The following is a 21,326-nucleotide window of genomic DNA, read 5'->3' as shown; positions in this document are numbered from 1 at the left end:
TACACCTGTATAAAATACAGTAAGTTGCCTTGATTTGGCTCACAGACAACCGCCCTGTGTGAATGGCAAGATAAAAGACAATCCAACTCATTCTTCCCCATCCCCCTTTAGACTTCAAGGCTATAATGTGTGTTATCACTGAAATATTTCTGGTAGATGAAAAAAATGCCACACTGGAAGGGAAAATTGTACGCAATTGTCCTCATTTCTGTAAATCATTGAATGTACCTCATTCTCTTTATGAAAGGCTCCATTTTCTAAATTTGTGTCTATTCTTGTTTTCCTCTTTGGGCTGTTAAACTTCTGCAGCACAAGAAATACTACATGCTTCGCTCCCTCTTTGCACTCTTCTTCTTGATTAAAAATGTCCACCAGCACTCACCATTGAAGAACTCTGGCAACAGACCCTAGGTGGCCTCATTTAAAAGCAGTTATAGCTTCATATCATGTCCTAATGATTAAAGTAAATTATTCTATGTCAAATCCCACCCAAGTTTATTGATTAAACACATTTTCTCTTTTCTCTCTGGTTCAACCTACATTTTAGCTCTGACCTAGTACATCAACAGGAAAATTAAGTATATAATATGCCTTATAAGGTAACAATTATAGCAAGATTTAATAGTAATTTATATTCCTACAGATTTGTAAAACTTAAAGAATCTTAGTCAAGATGTAGTGATTCCAGATTCACACCAGAAGAACCAAATTCAACATCTGGATCATAATTTCATCCAGAGTAAAAAACCTCAAGTCATGAAGCTTCTGTGTGCATGTGCTGGGGTGGGGTGGGGGGTGGAGAGTGTGTGTGCAAGATGATGTGTCTTTCTGAAATGGAAACACCAGGCAATTTTATGATTCTATTAATAAAATCTGGGAGAGAAAGTTGTGTCTCTCACACCTAAATAAAAATTATAAACAAAAAATATGATGTTCATCTGACTCTTTAAATGTTACTGCAATTTTTTTCTGCCTGTGTTATTTATAGGGTATCTGTCACTGCATCCACCAGCTGCATAACCACTTGGGTATGAGCAAATTAAAGTCTTAGGACTAGGAGAGGTGACCATTAAATTCTGGAGAGGAGTAGGAGGGGCCTGGAGCTGAAAAATGGAAGTAGTTTGCATTTGAATTCCTGCATGTGACTACTCTTCCTCAGCAAGTGTCCTCTTCTCAGTTCTCCTCAAAGCAAGACTGTCAGGGCATGCCTGGCCAGGTGCAGTACAAGTGAGACAGCACTTGTCTGGCATGATATCACAAATGCCTCCCTTGGCAAAAGAGCAGTGAAGAAGAATTGCTCTGTCTGTCCTCCTTTCCAGATGAAAAGATAGTGCATTCATTTCAGAGCAGAACTTCCAAAGACTTACAGACACTAGGAAAAGTTTGGACATAGAAGCTCCTAGTGGAATCAGCATGCTACCTGTTTGACCTAGGAGATATATCTTGAGCAAAGATCAGGAAATAAGCAAACCTACTGGAATGAGGCATTCCCTTCCTTCTGCTTGTTTCAGGGAGATTTCTATTTACATTTTGAGATATTGTTTAGTGAAAAGCAAGGCTAGTTTGGGGCAAGCCCCGCAGAAGGGCTGCTTCTCCCTCATGAGCTTTGGCTGTCTACAGGGATAAACAGGGAAGGCTGTTGATCTTGTGCAAGTGGGAATTCAGAGATCAAGGACTGCCTCTTCACACAGAGGTGCTGTGCTCTCCCTGTGTTGAGTGGTCATGTCCATGTTTCCATCAGTCTGTAGGGACAGCCTCGAGGACAGACTCAAAGGCACCTGAAATGGAGCTCCTCCTGAATGAGCAGACAAGGCCTGTGGAGTTACCTCATTCCTGGAGAAGCTGTATAAACAGGTCAGCTGAATAACCACAGACTTCACCTGATTCATTGACTAGATCTCCAACATGCTGGAGCTTGGACTTCTAACGTAGGTGTGGACACTGACATACAGAAGTCTGAACTTCCTAACAACTCAACACCTTGGTCTGACAGCAGGGTCTGCCCAGAGGCACTGGCATGGGTGTGCTCTCCAAGCCACAGAGAAGGAGCAAAATGTCTTTACTTACTCGCATGTGTTACTTGAATCAGTAACATCATCATACAGAGCCCAAGTCAGGAAGATTATTTCTGATTCCTGCCAGGGTTCTGAAGAATATGGAGCACAATGATTCATGTAACATACAGGCAAAATCATCCAATCCAGTCCCCTCTAAAAATGATCCTGCCAGTGATAGGGCTGGATACAGGGGAGCCAGAAAGCCAGAAAGCCAGATACAGGACACAGCATTCTCTAAACTTCTTGGTTTTATAAAACCATTTGCAAGGAAAAAGTAAAGAAATTGGATAAATCCCTATCAAGATGTCTTTGGAATGATAGGCTGAGGGGAACACAGTGGGCATGCAAGGGCTCCTCCATGCTTTGTCCAGGAGGTATGATTCCTTTAAACAGAAACACAAGTGGAAAAAATAGCCATATGAGGAAAGAAAATGTAGTCCTTTAGCCTTATCTCTTTAGAGAGTCTTATCTCTTCTCTCCTATGTATTTTCAACGTGGTACAGAGCTTTCTTGTCGTCCCCTGTTGAGAAAGAAGATCGATCGATGCCACAGATAAAAAACTACACAGAATTATCATTTATCAGAATATGTGTCCCTCTGCATCTTCTGCAACTGAGCAACTTCCAGAGGGCCAGACAAGACTTTGGTCCTGGTATATCAGATGCTACAAAAACCTGAGTAAGAAAGAGTGTCCGGCCCAGTGGGAGCAGGGAAAGCCTGAGAAGGAAAGGGAGATAGCATGAGTATATAGGAGCGGTTAACACTAAGATGTCAAAGTAGAGTTTGGATTCCTAGTTTGAAATAAATAAATAGATGTCACTCTTATCTTCCTAGTGAAACTCCTGATAGAGATAGGAGTAAGAGACAGTAGAAAGCAACCTGTCATGGTTACTTTCTCGATCTTAAATACCAACGGCATAAAGCAGCCAGGAGTAAATTCAAACACCTTCCCAGTGCAGCTACTGACATTGATTTAATTTTCACTTCTTTTCTGATTGCCCTGTAAGCATCAACAAAGCAGCATGAAAACTGCAGAGGGAGTCACAGAGGGATATTTAGGCTACAGTCAGGCTGAACTGCTCTGAGATATCACACGTTGCAAAGAAAAGATTTGCAATTCATTTCACCTGCCTTTGGATTGCTAGAAGTCATGCATGTAGTCAGGGCTAATTGGCTAGACCCCTTTATGGATTGTGAGAGAAAGGTATTTTGAGAAGGTGATTCATCCTACCCATCCTACCCCTGAGAGGAATATCCTGCATGGATGGCTATCAGCCTCTGGTGACTGCACAGGGAGCTGGGCCATGGCTTGTGCTGCAGGCACAAGTCCTTAGCTTGTAAGAGTCACTCCAGACAGGTTGAAGAGGAGTCCATGTACCCTGTCAAGAAGAGTTCACACATCTGCAATTTTTTATATCTAATAGAAAATTCTTATTTCAGTCAGTCCACTTTCTCTGCACACTCTTGTATTTTGGCTACACCTATCACTAAATTTTTCTTCCTGCTCTCCTGATATTAGTGCAATAAGCCACTACCAGAGAAACACAGTTATCGTGGGAGGTGAGGGGCGGGGGTGGGGGGAAGGAGAAATAAAACACACTGCATGCAAAACCATTTCAGAGGCTGAAAGCAAAAAATCAGAGCACAGGCAGAACAGCCTGAGTGTTTCTGGCGAGCTTGCAGGCACAACACAAGTAAACATCTGAAAGACAAAACTACTATCAGCTCAGCATAGAAGCAAGCTGCCAGATCCAGAAAAAAAATGAGAGTGAGGCCCAACTTAAGCATGTGTGTGCATGCTGAAAAGAGCCAGAAAATCTCTACAAATGTCACCATCCACTCTGGTTTGATATACGGGCCCCAGAGGCCAAGAACTTGACTCTCGGGTCTTTTTTTTTTTTTTTGTGCAAACTGTGACATCTCAGACTCACATTAAGACCTATCTATATGTTTTGGCTCAATATCTGCGCCCAGTTATGTTGGTGAAAGGAACTTCGGATTCACACCAACCTAACAGAGTTTATTTTGCCATCTGTCTGTGTTTAGTCTTCATATTAATAATTAAGTCAAGCAATGCAGATTGGGATGGAAATTCCTTCCTGAGGACCAGCCTGGGCAAACCACCTAGCAGGCACCGAAACTCTTGCTTCAAAAATTACTAGTGAGAAACATAACTACTCATTTTTGCCGAAATATCGTCATTGTTAAGCTGTGCATTGCCATGGTCTGTCATTTACAATTTCTGCTGAACAAGAACACACCTCAAAAGTAATGAGCTCAGTTAATGACACTGTGAATTCATTGGGGATTTTTTTTGAGTTAAAAATGTATTTTCTGTGACCTGTTAATGAAATCATCCTTCCTGTCAATGAACCAGGGCTGTGGAGACATGAGTTGCATGAGTTTCCCAGTGGAATATTTCCGAGCCCATGCCTCAGCACAGGGTGAGTTGCACAGAGTCCCCTTCCCCGGCTCAGGAAGTTCTTCCAGTCAAGGCCATCTCTCTCGAAGGATTTTGGCATTTGGTGTGGCATTGGCTCCCAGCTTTCCTCCACCTAGGAGAGGCTGGAGGGTCACCACTGAACCAAGTGGGTCTCTGTCAGCTGTTTGCTGCCTCCTGACACAGGCTGGCCAAATGAATGAGTCTGTTTTACCACACTCGACACAAGAAACCCAGAGAGGAAAGGTAAACCTGGCAATAGCTAAAGGCATTATTAATCTCATGGGCAAACGAATCTGTCACCACTGATGAGAGATGTCTCTGCCTCTTCTGAGTTCTTTCCTGATTTATGCTGAGCACAAGTCACTCAGCTTCTGTGGGGATATGACTCAGCACTGAATTTTGGCACAAGCTGCTCAGAATTAATTATAATTGTGAATTGCAGAGCTGTTGGGGCCCCAATTCTATTGATAATTCTTCTCACCACATAATCAGGTTTTAACTCCCTTTGACCCCATTACAAAAATCCTCATTTGGACCAGTACTTCTATTCTGAAGGATAAAATGTGTGTGTTTTTTGCGGGTCTCTTTGCCAAAGGTCTCCATAATGACATTCCAGACATGAATTGGTAAATCCATACTAAAGGAAGAGAAAACACTAACATATTGTACCTCATGGAAAAAAATAGTTTCATTTATCTCATGAAACCAGCATTTCATAGCTCATGAAACGCTAAAGCATGATGGCAAGACCCTAAAAAAAAACCAAACCCAGCACCCTCACTTTTGTGTACATTCATTTTTTGATAGTTCTGCTCATTTTGACCCCCAGTCCTAAATTCTTCACATCAATAATTCAAGTTTCCATAAGGAAAACAGTAAATTTTGACAGAAGAGTGTGACTAAAGATAGCTACAAGAAAAAAACCTCTGGGCAATTTGAATCTTTTTAGAACCAAAGCTGAACTATTGACAGAATAAAAAGAAGGAATTAATGGATCTCATATCATATTTGAGTGGAAAGCAACTGGTATTTTGGAAAAACCACACAAAAAAATTGGCATTTTTATCTGACATTCAAAGCTTGATGTTGGATTTTTGTTCTCTCACCTCATATTTTCATGTTAAACAGTGATTCTGGAAGAAGCTCACCAGGGTCGGTCTGTCTGCTTGCTGCTTCTGCTCTCCACTCTTTGCAGCAACCAAGTTACACCTGCTTGTTGCTGATCTGGCACAGCAGATGTGATTTTCTTTTCTTCTTCATGTCTTCTTTTTTTTTTTTTTTTTAAATAGTACATCAGTTTTGAATGCCTCTTGCAAAAGTCCTCAGACATAGCTGTGTGAACATCAGAGCAGCAGGATTTCTCAAATTCACAAAGCATTTATATACATTCTAGGTTTGTGAGGAACTGAACTTTGAGGAACATTGTCAACAAATTCTTCGGGCTCAAATTAAATGGGAAGATCAGTAACAACCCCAGCCCTGCAGGAAGAGAGCAGCAAGGGCTGCAGAAATCTGACAGAGGTGTGGGACAGTCCTTTCTAACTCAGAATGACACAACCCCGGGGCTTAAAGTTAATAGGCTTACAGGCAGAAAGACTGGCCTAATTCTGGACTTCTCGTGAGTCTAATTTAATTCCTAGAAGTGAAGCTGTGTTTGCTCAAGCTTGGCTCCAGACCAGCTTTTCCAGAAGCAGTCAGGCACCAGTGCATTTGTCAGAGTCACTTTACTCCCACTGATGCTAGTTACGTGCCTTTTGAAAATCCCACTTAGGGTGACTGCAAATCTTGCCCCAAGTGTGCTCACTTGGGTTTATTCAACTGTAATTACAGGTCAGCTCTGCTTGCACCAGAGTCCTTCCACCGAGCCCCTCACTTTCCTGGCACAGCAATGATCTGTATCCCCGATGTGAAGCTGGTAAAATTAATTCTGCATATTGGAAACTGAAAAGTGAAGCTATTGAAGGGTAGGAATGCTATGAATCAGTTCTCTCTGTGAAGTGATACTAAAGCTAACTCTAACTTAAGAACAGCTTGTTTATTCTTGATCAAGCCCCTTCTCCCCTTGCTGTTCCACAAATACCTGTATATGATGGCAGCATGTCTGTCACTTAAGAAGGACCCAGTGTCACATCAAGCCACAACCCAGCACAGACTGACAGCCTGCATGTGAGCAGTGCCAGGGATGATGGGTCTTTTTAAAGCAGGGAACCTTATTAGTCTGAATATTTTATGACATTTAAATCTGCTGTTGCTGACTTGTAGTCATAAGCAGTGCAAAGATATCTTCCCTTTTTTCCCCTTTAAATTAGTATTTTGGCCTAAAACAGAGGAAAGAAATTATAGAAGTTTAGCTTTTATGCCCTAAATATAAACATACCCCTGGATGGCACAGCAGCAGCTGATGCAGGAGCAGGAGCAGGTTAGTTTTTGACTAACCAAACTGCTTGGATTAGTAAATTCTGGAATAACAGCATTACAAACCTCAAGAAGCTGGGAACCTCATATATTGATTCTCCTGGGCCTGGAAGAAACTCCAGAATCAGGTCAGAATTCTTAGCTCAGACTTATCTCAAGACTGAACTTCTGAATCTTAAATTCCTCTGCTTATTATTTTTAATCCATCTTTGTATTTTCTGTGCCTTAGAGTGCATTACTCCTAGTGATGACATTACTTTGTCCATTTGTTTCCAGCCACAGTCAAAGGCAAGTGGTCACCCTCTCAGCCATGATTTACTGAGGTCTCCGTGTCCCCTATGATGTCATGGCTGTTTATATCCTAAGGAAATCTCTCCCTGGAAAAGTAAACTCATTTAAAGAGCTAATGATCATTGGAAACTGCCAAACAACTACCTGGGAAATAAGGAGCCCAGAGGTGAATAACAGATACACACACTGACTGTCTCTTGATGAAGCAGGACAAAACTTCCCTTTTACTTTCATCCTCAGTTGTCTTGTTCACAGAAATAGGAGGGTTGCACAATAGCTAGGAATGAACTGCCACCGTGTGGCCAAGTCACAATTTTAGCTGCCTTTCTAGAAATCTTCAAGAGCTGATGCTGTAAGTGACAGTCCCCAGCACTTAATTGTGGAAGGTTTGTGCTTAATCACTTATTTTACTTTGGTGTCATGCACTGTCTCCCCTATCAATGCCATAAGCTTCTTGGTAAAGCCTTGCTTCCTTCTCAATCTCACTTTTAGTAAAGGGTGGAATCACTTTTAATTCCATAAATTCTTTCTATATTTTCTCTAATAGTTTACCTCATTTTCTGTGAGGAGACAGGGTATCACAGTCACTGAGTCATTCGGATGGTGATGCCTGGTCTTACCTTATAAAAGATGGACAATATTTTAATACGACAAGCCTAGTAGTAGAAAACTTGTCATCATGCTCTAAATTGCTGCTAATCACGCAACAGGCTTTAGCTTCTGCTTCTCAGTCTGCTCTGAAGCAGCTGGGCTCTTTTGTCATGGTTTGCCCTCAAAATTCTTCCAGAACATTTTTCTACCTGTTAAACTCACAGTAGTTAAAGAGTCATTCCACTGACTTTATGCCTACAGCCTGTTTTCTCTTTACCATGGGCACAATTCAGAGCTACAGGCCCAAAAGTTGGCAAAAGCCTCCTAAACACAGCCTGCTGTGACTGACTGGTCAGCTTCGTGCTGCTTTCATCTCCTTGTGGACCAGCCCCACTACCAAATCACAGGAGGCACTCTCCCAAATTTACCCAAGCAGAATGACAAACTGACCCAACAGCTGTGAAAATTTTCAAGACACCCACTAGGTGTGAATCTAATATTTTTAATACACCCCCTCAGAGCTGGAGCAGCAGATAACCATGCATTTTTCTATGCATTACCTTGGAGGACTTCCTGCATTACTTGAGGCGATGCTGACACCTTCTGCCTTCATCGTAACTTTATGGCACTGCAAGATTCAAACCAGAGCTTACATCTTGTCCAGCTGCCAACTTTCCATTAGCTGCCTATATTTCTTCTATTTCTGCCAAAAACCCTTACAATTTCACCTCACTTACATGCATTGTGATTACACTGAGTTGCTCAACACAAAAAGACAAAATTATTTTGAATCCTTCAGGACATGATTTCTTCAGCAGACTTCACCTCTCTTCAGTTGCTGGATTCTTGTACACAGTGTCTTTAGCTTCTCAAAGACAGATGGGGATGTGGTGTCACAGAAATTTGTAGCCAGGGCCCCTTCAGAGCTAGTAATCAGCAATGACACAAGCTAGAAGGACCTGACATATCCTAATACTTCAAATGAGCTGGATTTGAAACAACAAAATATGAGATATTTTGCAAAGATCTTGCCTATTATTCCAGTGCACTCTGGGAAAGAGCTCTTGGGGATCAGTGCTGCCGGGAGCACTGGCACACAGTGACCTTGATCGATAGAGCTCCTGGTTGATGCCCTTCATTACCACGGCCTGGGGGCATGACTCAAAGGGCTCACTAACAATCTCTTCAAAAGATCTAGGTCACTCAGAGCTCTGCCGGTCATGAACAACTCTTCTGTGTGATTGGCATTGTCAGAACACCTCTAGTAGCTACTTAATTTCTAAGATGCTGTGCCTGAAAATAACTGCCGGTTGCAGCAAGGTCATTTAGAGGACAAACCCCTGACAGAGAGAATCCCTTCAGTGTCCATGCAGAGAGCTCTGCCTGCAAAGCCATGAGGGAATGATTCAGCCCAGATGGGGAGCACTTTTGTAGGGTAACCAACTGCTCCTCTAAGCTGTGTAGAAAGCTGCCTAGGGTGAGCCAGTGCCAGGCAGGGGCAGGATTCTGTCTTGGGATGGCAGAGGGTGCTGCCATCCACACTAAATCCTTCTCTGAGGAGGCAGCTGACACTGGGGGTGGAGATGGTCCCCTTTCCTCTCTCCTGCTCCCTTTCTCCTTAGCTGTCTGCTCTAGCACAGGTAGCACAAGACCTTTGAACCCTCGGCTCCCACTTCCGTGGAGAGTGCCCTAAGACGCAGGGACTGCTTTCCACAGCTCTGCTGGAGCTGAACCATGTTCAGTGAGGAGCATACAAGGACTAATATGCTAGAAGAAGAAGGAAGGTGCCTGTATTCATGGGATAGATGACAGAACATGTTCTCAGAGAAAAACTGGTTTATTTTACTTGCTTAATTAGAATTTCCTAAGATGATGACTGGCTTGAAGTGAACTTTAGGAAAAGAGAAAAAAAAATCACAGAATCAAAATAAAAATTATAAATCTGATTTCCCCTCCACCTTTGTCTCTTATTCATAAAAGCAAACCCAATTTCATACTGAAGCTTCTGTGCTGGACAGCAGGGGGACCCTCACCCTCTATCACAGCCAGATGATCAGAGATGTCTGTTTTACAAGGACAGACAAGAGTTCATAGGGAAGGACTGCTTCACACATGCTGAAGCAGTCTGGTTCTGCCCATCAAAATGCATTCTTAAAACAATAGCAAAGAGATCAGTTACTCCAATGCATAAAACCTTGGCACTACGAACATGAAACACAGCCCAGGGCAGAAAAACATTGGAATCCTTTTCTTCTTTCTTCTCATCAGTATTTTAATTATGCACATACATAATTCTGTTATAGTAACTCAAACAAGATGGTGAGATTTTCTGTCAGCACCCATCCATGTTGCAGGTTCTAGTAGCAAAAAGATGCCCACACAGTCAGTAAAAATGTTCCTCAGCAACTTCAGTATGAAATCCTGTTTGGAGAGGAGTTTCAGGGTGACACAGTTGCCAAAAATATACAGTTCTGAGCACTGTCCCCCTTCTCTCACACATACACAGAACTGCAGCCTTGAGGCACGCCAGAACCTAGGGGTGTGTTTGGAACAAGCTGTGCTCTGGCTATCCCACCTGGCTGAGTGGAATTCTGAGCACATTCAGAGGCAGAATAGTTTTAAGGGCATTCAGCTCAGGGTGGACAGTACAGAACTGGGGAGGTACAAAGGCAGCAACACAATATAAAGGATACAGACTATTGTGAAAAGCACCAACAGCAGGGAGACAAAACCCAGACCTTAATTTAAACTCTTCTTGAACACGTATCAATTATGTTATTTAAACTGGTCATTTTCAAGAGGATGCAAACTAGGCCAAGAGCAACAAAAGCACCTCTAGAATTGAAGTGCTACAGAAACAATTCTTCCATCCGCTTCACAAACACCACTAGAAAAAGAATCAAAATGCTTTAATAAAACAGGAGATGCCAGCTCTGAATGGAGGAACATATGGGTTTTTGGCACTTTCCTATCTTATGACAGAAAGTGGCCTGGATCATTAAGTTCAGAGATATACTTGCAACCCATGGCAGAAATGCCTTTTGAATAACTTAGTCCCAAGGACTGGGAACACAAATCTGCAAGAATTAACACCTCCCAAATGTTCTGTGTGAGGGCACAAAGTTTGGAGGTTTTGGTATATCAGATGGGCCATATTGATGGCCGGTGCCTTAGGAAATTCATCCAAGTCTGTGGACACAAAAACTACTGATTATAGAAACAAGGAAACACTAGCAAATCACCAGCTAGTCATACCAGTGCTGCCATGATCCATCTGTCATAGTCCAGCACCAGCTGAACGATGCCAGATGAAAAATAAAATCAGAGTAAGCAAAAGCTTGATCCCAAACACCTTAGCAAATTCTTAAGACAAAGTATGAGCTGGGCAAAACAGGCAAAGCATGGGTCTTATTAATTCCAAGTATCACATGGAGTACATATCCCCTCTAAGATGAAGAGAAACACTTCCAGACTTCATTTATCCTAATATATTGTCTTTAATGATGGAGTAGCAGAATTCCAAATATTGGGTATAATCTAAATGTGATGTGGTGGCTTTGTCTGCAAGTTCTCTTCTGCCCCTGAGAACAACCTTTGCTCCAATTTATTCAAATGTTCTCCATGACTTTAAGCTTTTCTAGTGTACACTGGAGTGTCTAGATTCATCAGCTGGGTGTTAAAATAGATGAAAACTAGCACAGGGTGTAATCATATGAAAAAAGTTGCATACATTTTTGCATGCAGTGAATATTTTGATGTGTCCAACAACAGAACCATTTCCAATAGCAAGCAGAGTACAAAACACACTGGAGCACACTATTCCCCCAAACACAAGTTTCTAATGCTGATTCCCTCACTCCAGCTCTTTTCTGCTCATGCTGCAGACTGAATGTATCTTGGTGCTGCTGCATACTCTCAGAACATAGAGTCAATGATGGCACGTACAAATTTTCACAAGCAACAGAAGGAGAAAATTCTGCTTCACTGCTCTGACATTGGAAACACTGCTGCAAAAACTCCAGCATATTTGCTGAATTCCTTGAACTGCCTTGCAGTACTGGAGTCAGAAGAAAAATTACTGCACCAGGCAATCTCTGAATCATAGCTTTCTGTAACAGCACTAGAAAAAAAGGCTTGTCAAGCTGGAGTTCCCCCCCCACCAAGCTGAATGACAAAGCAGTATTGTTAGGCACAGAAAATTGGATGAGTTAAACCCTCATATGAGTCCAACATTGGAATAGCCATGGCTTAAAATATGTCTCCCACAAAGAACTTTCAGTGACTGCACAGGTCACTTCTGGAGTGTAAGTGATGGATCAGTGGTAAAAAAGAAAAAAAATATCAGGTCCTACATGCCCTATTTCATATATTCTGTCTTCAAGTGAAAAGGGAACATTCTTCTTTCAACATTCTTTCTTGCGTGTTTTAGGCTTAAATTTTAAAGTGCTGTATGCCCCTTCCACAGCTTTGGGCAGGTACATGGGATGCCTTTCCAGCCTTTTCCTAGAGCCAGTGGTTCTCCTCTGACTGTTTCTTTGAGATTGCTTAGCTGCTTGGGCAGTATCTTGAGAGTATCTCCGGGGAGCACGAAGGATCCAGTTTGAATGCAAACTGTGTTCACTCGTACTGGTAGCAACTGAAACACAGAAGATAATCTGGGATTAGCAGTTTGTCAGTGACATTTTTATCTGCACAGTGAGGGAACACAGCAAGGGTGCTTGCTGGGTCCTTCCTGGAGGCAAGATCAGAAGACAAACCTTTTTTCACCGCAGGTTAACACTTGGGAAGGGATTCATTTTATCTAGAATTTCAACACCTGCAGCATAAATCTGTATGTGAGAGCTAGTCCCTTCAAATACACTCCTTGGGCACTGCTAAAATGTCCTGCTTCAGATATTCACCTCAGCCTGATGGAAAGGTGAGAAATATCTATAGCCCTCTGCTGATTACACAGGAGAGATGATGACCTTAGATTGGCACATCTTCATTTCTTTGGGCAATCCCATCCTTTCTGATGGAAACCTCCAGTTATTTAGCCCAATCACCAAATTACTTTTTTTTTGGATAGTTGTAAAGGAGTCACCCAGCCATTTCTCATTTATACTTTCTATAGTTCTCCAAAGACAGCTTGAGGTAGAAATGCAAGGGTGGAGCTCAGCCCTGAGCAGAAGGCAAGCACTATTCCAACCCTGCACATGCGACATTTGCCACGTAATGACCTCACATAAAATAGCTGCACCCATTCAACAGGGAACAAGTGACTTATTACTGTAATTTCACATATTGCATGTCATGGTCCTGGATTTGGGAAGCAAAACTAGAGGACAACTGGTTAATTAATTAAACAAACATTATCTCACAATGCCATTCCTCCCTCTACCCTCTGCTCCCCAAAACCCATCATATTGGGCAGGTTTATGCTGCACCATCAAAATCGACATCCACATTTGGCAGATCCACGTCAGGAACTCTCCGCCATCTCTCTGAATCCAGGTCTGCAATGACTGAGTCAAAGAAGGCTATTGCTTCTCTTACGTCTGAACTGGACTGTGGGCCTTTTCTTTCCATGGATGCCTGTTGATCAGACAAAGGAGAAAAAAGTTAGCCAAGGGTTGGGCACAATGAGTTCTTAATGAGCATACTCTATACGAAAGATGCATTCAATGCCATACTTCAGGCTGTCAGAAAAGAAACACAGGTCCAGACTACTCCACAGTGTAGAAATCAAAGAAAGCAGGGCAGCAGTCTAGCAAATATCCATCCTGTTGCATGTTCAACAAGTATCTTCTACTTGGGCACTACTGGCCAGGTGTTATGAAATCCCTCAGAATCCATGTACCAGGACATTTAATTGGGTAGCTGGGCTTTGCAGCCAAATTTATTCTACCTAGCACTAGGCTCCTAAGGAGACACACATTAGAAGTGTAGTCATGCAGGGCTCCTTCTGTAATTAATGCTGGGCTCCAGTACCTTCAGAAGATGAGTCAGGCCTTAAGTAGGCTGAACCCTCCTCTGCAGGCAGCTCTTTCTCTCAACTGAAAAGGGATTGAGGGGTAACTTTGTTACTAATATAAGCATCTTATTAAAATGCCAAGGTTAGGTGAAATTAATCCAGATCTAAATTGCTGAAGTCTTTTTGAAATTAAAAAGGATGGTGTGCGCTAAAATATGAGTCATTCAGCACAGTGATAATTCCCACAGGAAAGCCACACAGTTTAAAAATAGGAGCCTGTCTTGATGAAAAAGGAAATGCCTATCTATAAATGCTGAAGCAGTCATAAAACCTGGGTTAGGGATTCTGAAGGTACACATGGGATGAATAATTCCTGCCAGGCTCTACCTAATGAAGGGACATATATTTCCCTTGCTAGTCCAAGTCAGGTATATTGTCAGGCTGCAATACCAGCTGAGAAAATTGCTACCCTGGGTTTCAATGAGATAAAAGGATATGTGCCATGTCACACCTCTGAAGGACCAGGCTGTTCCCTGTTCTGTGGAGGCAGAGAGATGAACTAGCTGATTCCCCTCCTGACATTACGGGTGTATTGACATCCTCAGAAGTGTTAAAAAATAGCTGCTACCACACATCTACTGGAAATAGTGACTGCTATTATGACTATGCCTTTATTGGTTAAAAGGCATTTTAAAGACATGCCTATGTGCTCCCAGCATCTGACCCACCTCTATTCTTTTCTTCCACTAGACACAACTGGCACATTTTGAATCCATGGTCAGCCTGTAGTCCAGGACCCAGGGATCTTTGGATCAAAAGTCCCATGGGGACAGTTTTGTCTGGACAAATTACCTTCCCATAAGTCATGCAGCAGGCTAGAGAAAGAAGCAAATTTCCACTGATAGGTAATTTAATAAGAACAGGTAGCTTGGGACAAAGCCATTCAAGCCTGGTGATAACACAAACCTTGCACTCTGTGAACTGAAAATGTGTAGTTAGGAAGAAGAATAGTCTGAATCTTGTAAAAGTCTTCTTGACCTCTCCCTAATTTTTACAAAGCCAGAGGTGTGCAGCTGTGACCCTGCCATTCATGTTGGCAAGAATATCCTGCTGATGCTCCTGTCTGTTTCCAATGGAGTGAGCATGTCAATCACTACCAGGACTGTTCATACACAGGGCCTAGCTGGCCAAACTCAGATGACAGCATTCTTAGCCTCAGACTGTGGGAGATCCAATTGTTTGCCAAAAAACAAGTTAAGCTTTTGGTGTTTTTCCTAAGCAGTATTTTCCGCAGCACATCTCAGAAGTTCACAAACCATTCTGACATTCTGCTGTGACAGAACATCTAAATATGGCAGCAACATTATTTAAATGGCCTAATCAGTAATTTCAGCCCTACATCCCTTCTTCTCACCATCCCCATTATTGTCCAGCTTAAAGACTGCACTGGGTAACCTGCGAGTCTCCTGTTGAAGTCTTGTTTGCAGTCATGTTACCTAAACAGATCGTCCCACTTGCTGCAGTTCTTTGTTTTGTCCTCACTGAATCAAGTCTAGAGTAAAAGCAGCAACTGAACTGTCTAGTGACATGCTAACCTATAAAGCCTTTATTTCTAGGATACATGAAAACAGTCTGCACTAAAGATGATATTCCAGTTTTATTTTTGTATTTTCATTACAGTAAAGGGTTAAGAATTACACTGTCTAGAAATGACCCACCAACTTATTCATGAACAGAGAAAGGAAACCTTAAGAATTCCTCATGCCCCACATCCTACCAGTAGAGGTTGCACTGCTGCTAAATGTAGCACTGACAAGTTAACTGACCACTCAGAAAAAAAATCCTCTTTGTTTCAGTGAATTTATAATTATTTTGTGTAAGCAATTTTGTCAATAATAAAACTGACAAGAAATCTAGAGATTACTGCACTTGTCAGTCATTAACAGCTATAAATAATCATAGTGAAGGACTCCAAGGTACTTAAGTAGAATTGCCCTTTCATAATGTTTTCCATACTCTCATAACTTTTTCCTACTTTCTCTCTCCCAACATTTCCCCCCCTCAAACATAGACATATACATTTCTTTCTGTGACCAGTCATTCATTCCTAATTTTACACTACTTAGAAAGAATATTAAGGTATTTAGCAACACTTAAATTGAGGTAAAAGTAAAATGACAACTGGCTGAAAGCAATAAAGCAGAAAAATCAATACAGGTGATATAGCTTTGATGATTTTGTTGCTTAAGACTAAGCTCATGGCAAAAGTTCTTGGAAATTACCTTAGAAGACTCTTTGAAAGGAAGTGGAAGAAATGACTTTTTTCCAGTTTTGGATGATCTTGTGGATGTTGGAGAATCTGCAGCCATATGCATGGATTTCAAATTATTGATGTTTTCTAGATATTTTTTCCTCAAGGCTAGCAGATCCTGTAGGTACTTCAAGCAGTCCTGAGTCTTAGAGTACATCCAGTCTCTGTCCTCCTCTTTTGGCTGAAAGCAAGAGTCGATGCTGGTTGTACTTCTGCACTTTTTTAGTGGTTCACTAACTTTGTCCTGCTCACCTCCAAGGACATACATAGAAGTGCTGCGGATCAGTCTCACGGCAGAACCTGCGCCATCACTGTAAGGGATGTCATCTGTCACGTTTCTTTGCTGGGAGTTGGGGTGAAATATAGAATGGATCTTTTTGAACATAATGTGTCACTTCCTCCCCTTTATATTTTTTCTCTTTCAGCTCCTTAATTTCACACTGGATCCGGCAATCAGCAGCAGTTACCTTTGCCCTCAGCAGACCAAAAAAAAAAAATTGCCACTTACTGTAATGAGGATGAAAAAAACCCCTATGGCTGCACCAATTGTTTTCAGTCTAACATTGTGAGAAGCATGATGGTAATGCAGAAATGTCTTATCTATTCCATTTGTGTCTGTGAAAGAGCTTTGTCCTTTCCTTGGTTTAAAATATAGCTGAGGAGGTCAAATAGCATGCTTTCACCTTTTGTTTGGCGTCTGGTCCCCATAAAAAGCATCAGCACGGGGGCAGGACTTCCCTCTCCCAGGATTCCTGCGCGCTCCTGGGTTCCCCTGGGCGCTGGCCGTGGTGCTGATCCGCTCCCTCCGCCGCGGGGTGATGCTCGGGAAGAGCCGGCTGGAATCAGCCTCCACAGGGCCAAAGTCTGGGTGGAGAGGAATAGTTTCTGTCGAGCGGAGTCCAGCTGCTGAAAAAACTGGTTCTGGGCTTCACCCGGCAGTAACCAGGAGATGGCTTCAGCTACTTGATACCACAGCGCTGCCAGGAACCCGGCGGATTCAGATGTCAGGCTCTGTTACACTCAATACAAAGATGCCCTGTGTAAGGGATGCTGTAAAATAAAACACTCTTCCAAAGTACTCCTCTGGCAAAATATTGCAGACAGAAACCTAAGAATTTGTGTCTTTCCACATTAGTTGTCCTCCTAGATTGGTGCAAGAACATTTAATACAGCAGGTTTGATGGTTGATTTTTGGCTGAAAGTACTGAGAAACTTTGACTATTACTGGCGTACTCGAGGCATGGCTAATATTTGTGACTATGTGTCCAGGTGTGTATGCTTTGGAGATAAGCAGATAGTGAACTGAGGCAATGAACAACAATTTAAAAGCAAGCAGACATGCTCCGAAGTGTTTTCAAAAGGGTTTGTTCAAGAGAGTTTTCACAGGTGATCTCACTCAAGTATTGACTGCTTGAGAAAAAAATAATTATTTTAAAATCAAATATATATCACCCTGCAAACACCACTGAGCAAATTTCTTCTAATGCCTCTGGAAGTGTTAATTGAAGGCTTAAGCATCCCAAGATGTGTAGGACCTCAGCAGGAAAGATAGCTTGGTACATAAATTTGTGCCTATTGCTTTGGGAACTCCAAAAACTGGATACTAAACATATTCCACAACCACCTTAAAATGTTCCTTTTATTTCTAGCTAAAGTTAGTATGTACTTATAAAAACTAAGAATTGAGGCAAACTAGTTTTTGCCACTTTTCCTGCCTTTTAATAGTAGCAACTCCCATTGCAGCTGAAAGCAGCCTAGAGATTGTTCTGAAATATAGTCAGCTGTTTGGTATCTAGTACTTGTATGGAGGTATTCCATTATCGGTTCTCTCCAAAGGTCTACTCTATCCCCCAGCTAGGTAACAGATTAAGCTGACTTTATGCTGGCACAGATCATTAGAACTGTGAAAAAAAATATGAGCTTTCTCACCAGATTTACCTGTCTGAGATAGATGAAGTTTCGGGTCCTCAATACTAACACAATAATAATCCCATCTATATATTGATTGACTTTTCAGAGCAAAATGCTGTAAAGGGGTTTTAATACACTGTCCTGAGTGGGGGAGATCTGTCACAGCCATTTCAGGGAACTTGCTTACCAAATTAAGAAAACAAGATTTTTCCAGAATAACCCTAATAAAAATGTACTTAGATTTGCCACATGGGATACTGGTCGTTGTTTATAGACATAATACAATACCAGTGAGCCTCAGAGCACTCTAAAGCCTCTTAGTTCTCTTAGTCAGAAAACCCATAAGTCAAGAAAATCTGTGGGAAATCAAGAAAATATTGATAAAGGCTTAAATCAATTAAGGTCACTGGGAACTCCACTGAGAAACTGCTTATAGTATCGGACATTGCCTTTCAATTGCAGATTGATTTATAAGCTCACCTGGGCTTATAAAAAGCTACAGGGCAAAGAAAAAAAAACAGAACCAACCAATGAACCAGAAAACCCCCCACGGTTCTGTTGATGAAACCACAGGAAAAGGTACACCTGTGAAGAGTAGATCTGATTATATGCATTGCATTTGAAAAACATTTCATATGGGCCATAGCTTTTCCTACCCTGCTTCAACTGAAAACTGAAAACATATGCTGACATCTCACTAATTAAAAAAAAAAAAAAAAGAGTTCTCAATTTCAAACATGTTCATTTCCAATTTTTTTAAAAGCTTGCTGGGTCACATTCATTCTGTGCCAACATATGTGTCATTCCCATTGTTCATGGTGTTGTTAAAATAAGGAAGTATTAATAAATGCATGAAGCAATACAATAACTGCGTTATATAATAGAATTTCATTTGCAGCCATGAAAAGTCATTTACAATTATTTCAGACATGAATGTTTTATTCTATGCTTTGGTACTGGGCAGTGAGACAATCTTTCTCTCCTATTGTCTATTAATTTGTTTTCTTCAGAGAATCTACTGTAATTTAAAGAGCTCCATGGATTTAAAAATTTAAAGGATGAAATAAAGGATATACTCTACTTTGTTTTCTAAGAAGAAAAATGCCATTAGAAATGTTTTTTGAGATATTTTCCTGTGAGGCATTTGCTTTGAAACATGTTTCTAGAGTGGTATTTAATTTACTTATACTCAAACTCTGTTTCCCATGTACCTGTAAGTGTCCCTTTTAAAGTAAATAACAGGGCAATTATAATTCAGCCAGAACCACAGATCACAGGTCTCTTCCCCAGAGTTACTGCTGTGGACTGAATATGCTACTGTTATCTAAGACAGCTGGTAATTAAAAGTGAGGGTCTTGTTCAAGAATGATTTCCTTCTGCACAGACGCTCATCAAATGCCAAATACGGCTGAAGAAGAAAATTTAATTCTCTTAATTCAAAGTTCCAAGTTCATGAACAGCTATTAAATCATAAATAAAGACCTCCCAAAGAAAGAGTTTGTGAGAAGCAGATCAAATAGACCAGACTCATCAAATAGACCACACTAAATATTTAATGGCATCTAAGATTACTGGCTTTGACAAGGCAATGCTCACACCTTGCTTGTTCATTTGGCTGCTTAAATCTGACTTCATTTACTCAATGTTTTTTTGTTTCAAGTCACTTTTTTTCCTATTACTGCTTTCAACAAGTCTGTTTTCTTTGCAGCTACCAGAGTGATCTAAGTGACATTTAACAACACCCAATCACTCCCAAAACTGTGGGGTTTTTTTCTAGCCCTGGCATTCTGTCAGCTCCTGATCCACTATGACTGGATAGGAAAGTCAAGTTAGAAAATCCAATATATGTGCTTTGTTTAACTAAATTAACTACACAGTTGGAAAAAAGACCCCTAAAATCAAACATACAGATAAATAAACTTAAGCATTTTTATCAATTAGTTATTTGTCAAAATGCATTTTAATGTCTTGAATAACATGCCAACATGCATACAAATCTCTTTACTTGATAGTTAAATTTCATCAGGACTGATACAAAGGAATGTCAAATCATCCTTGAAACAAAGTTCTGATTCCAAACAAGAAAATCTTTGATAAACTGAAGATGACAAAGTATTCTTTTTCTATCATAAGGTTTTATCAATCTGTTGCATCATATCAGTTAGGATAATAAATTTTATTATATTTTAAAATTTTAAATTAGAAAACCTTCTTTGCTTTTAAAGAAATAAAGTTCCACACATAAAATAGTGGATAGCAAAGTGACTGAGGCTTGTGCTATTTTAGCTAGTTCAGAAATTAGAGCACAGTTGTCAGTCTCTGGTGAACTCTTACACATCTATGTAGCTGCATAAAAAATAGATTCTTTGGACAGAGCTAATTGAGAGAGTCCAAAACAGAGGAAAACAGAGTAAGCAATTCATTACAGCAAGAATCAACAAAAGAAGCTCCCTAGTCCCTGACTATCTCATATATTCCCTTGAAGTTCTGCAAAGACACACACACACACATACACACACACAACCTGTTAAATATTTAAGTGAAAGACAACAAATGCTGAGAATGCTGAGACCACAGCTCAGTTCTAAAAAAAAAAAAAAAAATTAGCATCCCTGGCTGCATATGGTAGTAGTTATGACACTTAGTGTTTTGAAGATCACACATACTTGAAAATATGAGCTGGTGGTACATTTCCAAATCCTAAATCAGGTGCTGATCATCAGTGCTTTTGGAGAGTGGAAAGAAACATCCATCATTAGAGGTGCAATACCACTGGTTCCCACCTTTCACTGGCTAAAAGGGAAGACGGAAGAAGAACTGACCTTATTATAAAGCAAAGAAGAATCCTCAAGAATGGTAACATCTGCCCTTTCAGCCCACAGAGGTAACAGTCCATTCTGCCTTCCCAAAACTTCAATCAGGAACAGCTTGATATTGTTCCTCTTTTCGGAAGTTCACAAAATATGGGAAAGGAAATAAATTCTGATATCATGCATTTCAAACATCTATGACTGCTTCTTTGAGGCATTAAACTGAAGAAATCAATTTCTTGAGAATGAAGATAAAGAGTTTCATTTGAGCTGATTCAGAGGAAAATGCAGTGAAATCTCTTTGTTGCCCTCTTGTCAATCTTGATTTTTAACGGTGCATCCTTGAGCTGTGTCAGACAACACTAACCTGTCAAAGCAGCTGAGTCACAACATTGACTGTCCTATCAGAAGACAAATAGGTTTTTTTGTAAATCTGGAACATCTACTTTCCATCTGACCTGAATTTTAATCGAAGTATTACCATTTGACTCAGAAGGCATACACTCTCCTTAAATTTTCGCCACACGAAAAATTTCATTCATTG

At 41.0% G+C, this 21,326-nt stretch overlaps 1 protein-coding gene across 1 annotated transcript; it reads right to left on the bottom strand.

Annotated features, from left to right (window-relative positions):
* Window positions 1–12,100: 12,100 nt before the first annotated feature.
* On the bottom strand, window positions 12,101–16,446 carry C1H13orf42 (chromosome 1 C13orf42 homolog). The gene is made up of 3 exons (XM_038127220.1): window positions 16,033–16,446; window positions 13,224–13,371; window positions 12,101–12,433 (listed from the first exon to the last, which is right to left on the bottom strand). The coding sequence occupies exons 1-3, from the start codon at window positions 16,444–16,446 to the stop codon at window positions 12,201–12,203; spliced, it is 795 nt and encodes a 264-aa protein (XP_037983148.1). The 3' UTR covers window positions 12,101–12,200.
* Window positions 16,447–21,326: the final 4,880 nt, after the last annotated feature.

Source organism: Motacilla alba, chromosome 1, assembly GCF_015832195.1.
Source record: "Motacilla alba alba isolate MOTALB_02 chromosome 1, Motacilla_alba_V1.0_pri, whole genome shotgun sequence".
Taxonomy (NCBI): Eukaryota; Metazoa; Chordata; class Aves; order Passeriformes; family Motacillidae; genus Motacilla; species Motacilla alba.
Note: the sequence above shows the minus strand (reverse complement) of the source record. Positions and strands in the feature narration are given on the sequence as shown.